General features: G+C 50.7%; 1 protein-coding gene across 1 annotated transcript; it reads right to left on the bottom strand.

The window, feature by feature from the left end:
- Positions 1 to 3,844: 3,844 nt before the first annotated feature.
- On the bottom strand, positions 3,845 to 5,891 carry Lgals7 (galectin 7). The gene is made up of 4 exons (XM_031384246.1): positions 5,835 to 5,891; positions 5,376 to 5,464; positions 4,569 to 4,770; positions 3,845 to 4,054 (listed from the first exon to the last, which is right to left on the bottom strand). The coding sequence occupies exons 1-4, from the start codon at positions 5,838 to 5,840 to the stop codon at positions 3,941 to 3,943; spliced, it is 411 nt and encodes a 136-aa protein (XP_031240106.1). The 5' UTR covers positions 5,841 to 5,891; the 3' UTR covers positions 3,845 to 3,940.
- Between the last annotated feature and the right edge of the window lie 889 nt (positions 5,892 to 6,780).

The following is a 6,780-nucleotide window of genomic DNA, read 5'->3' as shown; positions in this document are numbered from 1 at the left end:
CACACCTTTAATCCTTAGGAGGAGCTCCAGGATAGCAAAAGCCACATATAGAAACCCTGTCTTGGGGGCGGGGTGGGGACAACAACAACAAAAACAAACAAACAAAATCCCCAAAACTGAATGGGCTAACCATAGGACTGGGGAATGTGGCTCAGTGGGCAGAGTCCTTGCCTGACATACAGAAACTCTAGGTTACATCTCCCTCATTGAATAAAACTGTACATGATGCACACCTATAAACCCAAGTGATTATAAACCCAGGACAGGTGGCAGAGGAAGGAAGATCACAAGTTCAAGGTCATCTTCAACTACATGGTGAGTTTGAAGCCAATCTGAGCTACATGAAACTATCTTTATTTTTTAAAGTGGGTAGGGTGGTGTGGGGCTGGAGAGATGGCTCAGAGGTTAAGAGCGCTGAATGCTCTTCCAGAGGTCACAGGTTTGATCCTCAGCATTCACATAGTGACTCGAATCTGTCTACAACTCCAGTTCCAGGAATTCTGATGATCTCTCTGGTCTCTGAGGGTTCCAGGCATGGGTGTGATGCCCAGACATAGGCACAGGCAAAATACCCATCCACATTAAATAATTAAAGAAAATAGAAGATCTTCAATAGTACTTGTTTTCTTCTAAGAACACTCATAACCAGGTACTAATGCACAGTAGGGACTCAGGGATGTCACTGTGACTGGTGTGATTACTGGTGCTAAAAGCAGCTCGGGGACCACACTGCCACTTCCCTGGGAGGGAAAATTAGCTAATGTGAGTATGTCTCAAAGTCTACAGAGTATTTGAGAAAAAATTCCCTCTACAAAAACTTGGAGCTCAGCATGTGTTTTGAAATTTGTCTTCTTTTTTCTATTTCCTTTTAATAGCATCTCATTACATAGCCTAGGAGTTCACAAGGATCCACTCACCTCTGTCTCCCAAGTCCTGGGATTAAAAGTATGGGCCACCATGCCCTGCCTATTTTTATTCTTAAAAACACGCATATGTGTGGATGTTTGCATATATATTCATGTGCCAGAGGCCAGGAAAAAGAGATGGATCCCCTGGGGCTGGGGTTTTGAGCTCACTGATGTGGGTACTGAAAAGTGAACTTGGGTCCTCTCCAAGAGCAGTATGTACTCTCAGCCACTGAGCCATCTCTCCAGCGCCCAACCGTGTTTCCTGCTATCTACTGCAGCACGGTGCGCAGACCCCATTCACCACTGTGCCAAAACCGCTGCTTATTTAACATTTTATTTTGGATATTTCTCAAAGGGACATCGGGGTTTTTGTTTGTTTGTTTGATTACTTATTTGGTTTTCTATTTTGATTTGTTTCTGTTTCTTGAGACAGGGTTTCTCTGGGTAGCCCTGTCTATTCTAGAACTCGATCTGTAGACCAGGCTGGCCTTGAACTCAGAGATCTCAGTTAAGATTATATTCTGGGCCAGCCAGAGGCTACAGTGAATCCTGCCTCCAAAACAATAAATGACTAATCATTCATTCATTAAGGGACATGGAAGATGGCTTAGGGTTTAAGATGCCTGTGTGATGAAGATGATCAAAATACTGTTTTCCAGAACCTACATAAAAGCTGGATGCGCTTGGCAGGGCTCCCGTAAAAGGCAGATGAACATAGGATCCCCAGAGCAAGCTGACTAGCCTCCTTCCCGACAAGGAAGAACAAGGAGCTGGAGGATTTTCTAAGACTTATTCATTAATAAACTGAAAAGTGATAAAGGAAGTTGTTGTTGTGTTGTTTTTGTTTTTCTAAGATAGCACAGGCTCTCCTGGAACTCTGTAGATCAGGCTAGCGTCTGCCTGCATCTGCCTCCAGAGTGCTGGGATTAAAGGTGTGTGTCACACAAACACAGCATACACAATAACTACAAAATAAATTTACTTTAAAAAGAATAACATTGCTTCAGTGTTTCCAGAATTCTCTTCTACCACTGGAGGGCGCGCCCGTCCTCTGCGCGGCCTCTGGGTTTTCAGGGTGTGGGTAAGGTTGAAGGGTCTCCAGTGGAAGGTCCCAAGGGCAGAAAACCTTGGGTGGAGGAAGAGCAAGATCCTGGGGATCCGGCCTCCAGGGTCCCACTGAGGCCATAGAAATTCTGGGGAATTTCCTGCCCCCGCGTTGATCCAGGTGGCAAGGCAGACAGTGGCCGTCAGGGAGAACTGCCCTTTGTCTTCTAGGCCTAGGCACATACCCGAGGCCTGTCCCTCTTGGGCGTGTCTCTGGAAGAATGTTCTGGAAAGAAAGCCAACTTGGAGCTCCAACCTGCTGTCGAGTTGAGGCCACAGGGAGGGCTTCCTGGTCTCCAACGAGGAGCAGTATTTGCTCCGGGGCACCGCATCTGGTGCCTCCCTGTCAGAGCCTGAAAATAGACCAGGCTGTGCCCCGCCACTAAATCGCTTATTTGTGGCAGGGCGGGGGAAGTTGGGGGTCAGGGTCGTCAGTTCAGAACCTGTGCCCTAGGGACGTATGGCTGCGATGGGGGCCTGCCCACAGCGCCCTGCCCAGCTAAGAGTGACTTCTGCTGGAGACATTGCGTCTGCCCTGGGGGTGTGCGAGTGGAGACCTGTCCGGATGCTGGGAGAGGCTCCCAGCCGAGTCCAGCCAACGGGATGCTCATCCCCGCCTGCCCAGGCACCTCCAGGGAGCCCAGGAAGTCGTAAGTGTGGGATTAATTAACTAGTTTATCTAACTATCTATTTATTGATAGCCTGTGCGTATCCCAGGCTGGCCTTGAACTAAGGGCAATTGTTCTGCTTCAGCCTCCCTAGTGCTGAGATAAACTAACAGGCATGAGCCACCAGGCCTAGCATTTCCCCCTTTTCAAAAGGAGGCATGGGCCGGGCAGTGGTGGCGCACGCCTTTGATCCCAGCACTTGGGAGGCAGAGGCAGGCGGATTTCTGAGTTCGAGGCCAGCCTGGTCTACAGAGTGAGTTCCAGGACAGCCAGAGCTATACAGAGAAAAACCAAAAAAACAAAAAAAGCAAAAAAAAAAAACCAAAGGAGACATGGTGGCTTTTTTTTTTAAAGATTTATTTTTATTTATTTTATGTGTATGAGTACATGAGTACACTGTAGTTGTACAGATGGCCGTGAGCTATCATGTGTGTGGCTGCTGGGAATTGAGCTCAGGACCTCTGCCCGCCCCGCTCGCTCCAGCATAATCCACTGTAGCTGTCTTTAGACGCACCAGAAGAGGGCATCAGATCTCATTATGGATGGTTGTGAGCCACCATGTGGTTGCTGGGATTTGAACTCAGGACCTTTGGAAGAGCAGTCAGTGCTCTTACCTGCTGAGCCATCTCTCCAGCCCCTCTGGTGACCTTTATAAAGATCACATAGTGTCGTATAAATGTACCTCCAAATGCTAGCAGCCCGCTGGAACATAAGGACTTGCTGGGCAAAAGGCACTTGATGCTCTTTGCCTTAGTCCTGAGTTCAGTTCCCAGCACCGATGCTAAGCTCCTCACAACATCTTGTAACACCACCCTTTTTATTTATGCACCCACACCAGAGACAGACAGACAGACAGACTCTCTCTCTCTCTCTCTCTCTTTCTCTCTCTCTTATAAAATAACTGGTGTGATAGTGCTCCGTGTAATTTCTGCCAGTACTTTGGAGGCTGAGACAAGGGAGTGGCCACAAGTTAACCAACCTGGGTTACACAGCCTGACATTTTATCCCCACCCCCACCCCATACTTGACTGCTCCCCAAAGGACACCCTGTGCTGCACGGATTGAAAGGCGTCTCAGACACAGGCTCACTTTGACCCTGGGTTACTATGTTTTTCTCTGAGCCTTAATTTCTTCAGTCACACATAAAGGACACAGACACAGTCAGGAACTTCAGCTACCATTTATTCGCCATCCACAGCCCTCCTCTGCGACCCTACACACCCACACCCACCCCCACTCGCCGAGCCCTTGGGTCCTAGCTCAGAAGATCTTCACTGAATGCAACTGCACGTCTCCGCCCACCTCCACCAAGCGGACGTTCGTGGGCGGCATCCGGTGGTGAAAGTGGAGATACTCGTCATCCCCGATCACAGTCTGCAGGGTGAGAGCCCAAGTTAAGTTTGGTTGCAGATCCCGGTCTGCGGCCCTGTAAAAGGCTAACTACACCCGAGCCTCCCTCTCCTTAGAATTAAAAGGGCTCTGTTATCTATTGTAATAGGGGCACAATGTACTGCTAGGTTGTACTGCTAGGACACCCAGCCCCTGGGCACTTGGCTCATCATCACTGTTTTGTCGCTCTTAGAAGCAGACCTGGAGAGGGTTTGTGGAGGCCTGGGTTCCAGTACCCCACCCAAGGGCTTTCCCCGCCATCTACAATGGCTCAGTCCCCAACTTTTGGCTCTAGACCTGGGTCTGATGTGTTCTCCTTCAAAGACCCACCTTGAGCCGGGCGGTGGTGGCCCACGCCTTTAATCCCAGCACTTGAGAGGCAGAGGCAGGCAGATTTTTGAGTTCGAGGCCAGCCTGGTCTACAAAGTGAGTTCCAGGACAGCTAGGGCTACACAGAGAAACCCTGTTTCGACAAAACAAAACAAAACAAAAGACCCACCTTGAAGCCTTGCTCTGTGGCGATAAGGAGAACTTCAAAGGGCTGCCCACGCTGGAAGGGGATCCCAGCGCCCCGCTCCTCACGGCCCCATTTGCCTTGTTCTTTGGTATTGAAGACAACCTCGGATGTGTCTAGCCTCGGGTTAAAGTGCAGGGCTGCATCTGCCCCTTGCTCCTCGCTGCATAGCAGGTTTACATGGAACCTTCAGGGATAGCAGGCCTCAAAGATCAGCAAGCACCACACGCAGGTTTATGTGGCTCCCCTGGCACACCCACACCCATCGAGATTCCCTGTGTTTATAGCCAGGATCCCCTCATTTCCAGAACCTGGAGCTGACCTGGGTTGTCGGATGGCCTGCTGCACCTGATTACAGGGAATCCCACTCCAGATGAGCAGAGTTAATAGCAGGGACCCCACTATTCCAGGTTATTAATACACCCACAAAGCCTAAGGTCTTAATTGTAGTAGGCCATGGGCTTGATGACCAGATACCCTGGGCATCCAGGGTAGCTTCAAGATCCAAGACAGATTTTCAGTGTCCTGGAAAACTGGACATGGAGATCCCAGGGCTAACCGGGGACTCTTATTGTTGTTTTAGAACCCTAAATTTTTAGGGAGACTTGGGCACCCACCCACAAGTCTTGGGGGACATCACTGAATATATCCAAAGTAAGCTAGCAATAGGGAATCCAAGACTCCACTTTGGCAAGCAAGGTCCCAGGACACCACATGTGGGCTCTAAGAAACAGGGCTCAACCGAAGGGGAGATGCCCCACCCACCCTTTCCCCTGGAACCTGGGATATCACCTGCCAGCCTGCTCAGGGACCACGCCTCGAATTCTCATGACAGTGCCCACACGGACGCCCTGAGGCAGAGAGGTCTTGTGCTGGGTGGCCTGTAAGATTTGGGTGGAGCAAAGATGAGAACCAGGGAGACAAAGAAACTGATGGGTCAGCACCAGCTAGGAACTCCATGGACCAGGCAGAAACCAAGAGGGATGCAGGTTAAAACCTGGGAGAGGCAAAGACAGGCGCACAGATGCGACAGAGACAACGACGACAGAGACAACACAGTTAGGAGAAAGGAAAGCCAACCAGGAGACGGCCCATCAGTTTGTGCTGGTGAAACCCAAGAAATAGTTAGCACCCAGCTCTCCTGATACCCGTTTTTATGCTTTGACGGAGAGGTTTAAGCCAGTCCCAGCTTCCCAACTTGGCCCTGTCCTGAGGCCCAGTTTCCCCAGCTCGGGGCCCCAGCTTACTTACAGACATGGCGAGCACAGCAACACAGCAACAATGTGGCCAGTAGCTGTGGGAGGGGATCTTAAGTAAAGGCAAGGTGGTGGTTCAGCTCCTCCCTTCCCATCCAACGCCCACACCTGGCACAGACCCCCTGCCCTAGGGCAAAGCTGTCAAGGCAGGGCGAGTCTCCTCCTGCCCTGCCCCCACACACCAGCTCCCTCTCCCCTTTCCTAGGCTTTTAGATAGGTAGGGTCAATCTTTAATACCAAGACTGCCTTGTGCTCACCTCCCCATCCCACCTCCCCTCCCATACCCCTACCGCCCTGCCAGACACAGGACTTCTTTGGAGATCTATTGGATCCAGAAAGGCTGAGCTAGCATCAGCCTCCACCCTTTCTAAAAGGAGTCTCTTCCCTGGAGCTCCGGGGTTCTGCTTTGTCCTGGGCAGCTCTGCTACTGAAAACAGGCATAAGAACTCAGTGCTACCCACTGGGGGTCCCCAGGAAACCCATTATCCCTTCTTGTCCTATGCTGGGCCCCCCAGGTTAGCAGAGTGTGTCTGGCACATTTGAAGTGGCCAGTAACGGAGGGTCAAATAAAGAAGGTACACTAACTGTGGCCAGGCTGAGGCCTCTGGGTGTCCAGATGTGTGAGAACCTCACCAGGAGATGTGGAGTGTAGCTCAGCCATTGCACTGACTTACAGGAAACGCAGCCCCTCTCTCTCCCTCTCCCTCTCTCTCTCCCACTCTCTCTCTCAGTGGTTCCTGCTTTTCTTCTTCAGGTCTCTAGCGGCTCCTCCCTGAACTGAGCCCATCCTCCCATCCAATTAGAGTGAGATGGAATATGGGTTGGTGGGTGTCCCGGGCCACCAGTCACCACCCAGATAAATGAGACTCAATGGGGAAACTGCCAATAGCCTGAGTTTTAGTCTCCTTGGACCAGAACTCTAGAGAAAGTGGGGGGGGGGG

The sequence above is a fragment of the Mastomys coucha genome, unplaced genomic scaffold (assembly GCF_008632895.1).
Source record: "Mastomys coucha isolate ucsf_1 unplaced genomic scaffold, UCSF_Mcou_1 pScaffold21, whole genome shotgun sequence".
In the NCBI taxonomy this organism is placed as follows: domain Eukaryota; kingdom Metazoa; phylum Chordata; class Mammalia; order Rodentia; family Muridae; genus Mastomys; species Mastomys coucha.
The sequence above is the reverse complement of the archived record's forward strand: the minus strand, read 5'-3'. Positions and strand labels throughout refer to the sequence as shown.

Excerpts from the sequence above, each read along its gene's own strand:
- Lgals7 (XM_031384246.1), bottom strand. Across the intron at positions 4,771-5,375 it reads GTCCCTGAGCAGGCTGGCAG|GTTCCATGTAAACCTGCTAT; the intron begins GTGATATCCCAG and ends CTATCCCTGAAG. Across the intron at positions 4,055-4,568 it reads CCACAGAGCAAGGCTTCAAG|ACTGTGATCGGGGATGACGA; the intron begins GTGGGTCTTTTG and ends CTCACCCTGCAG.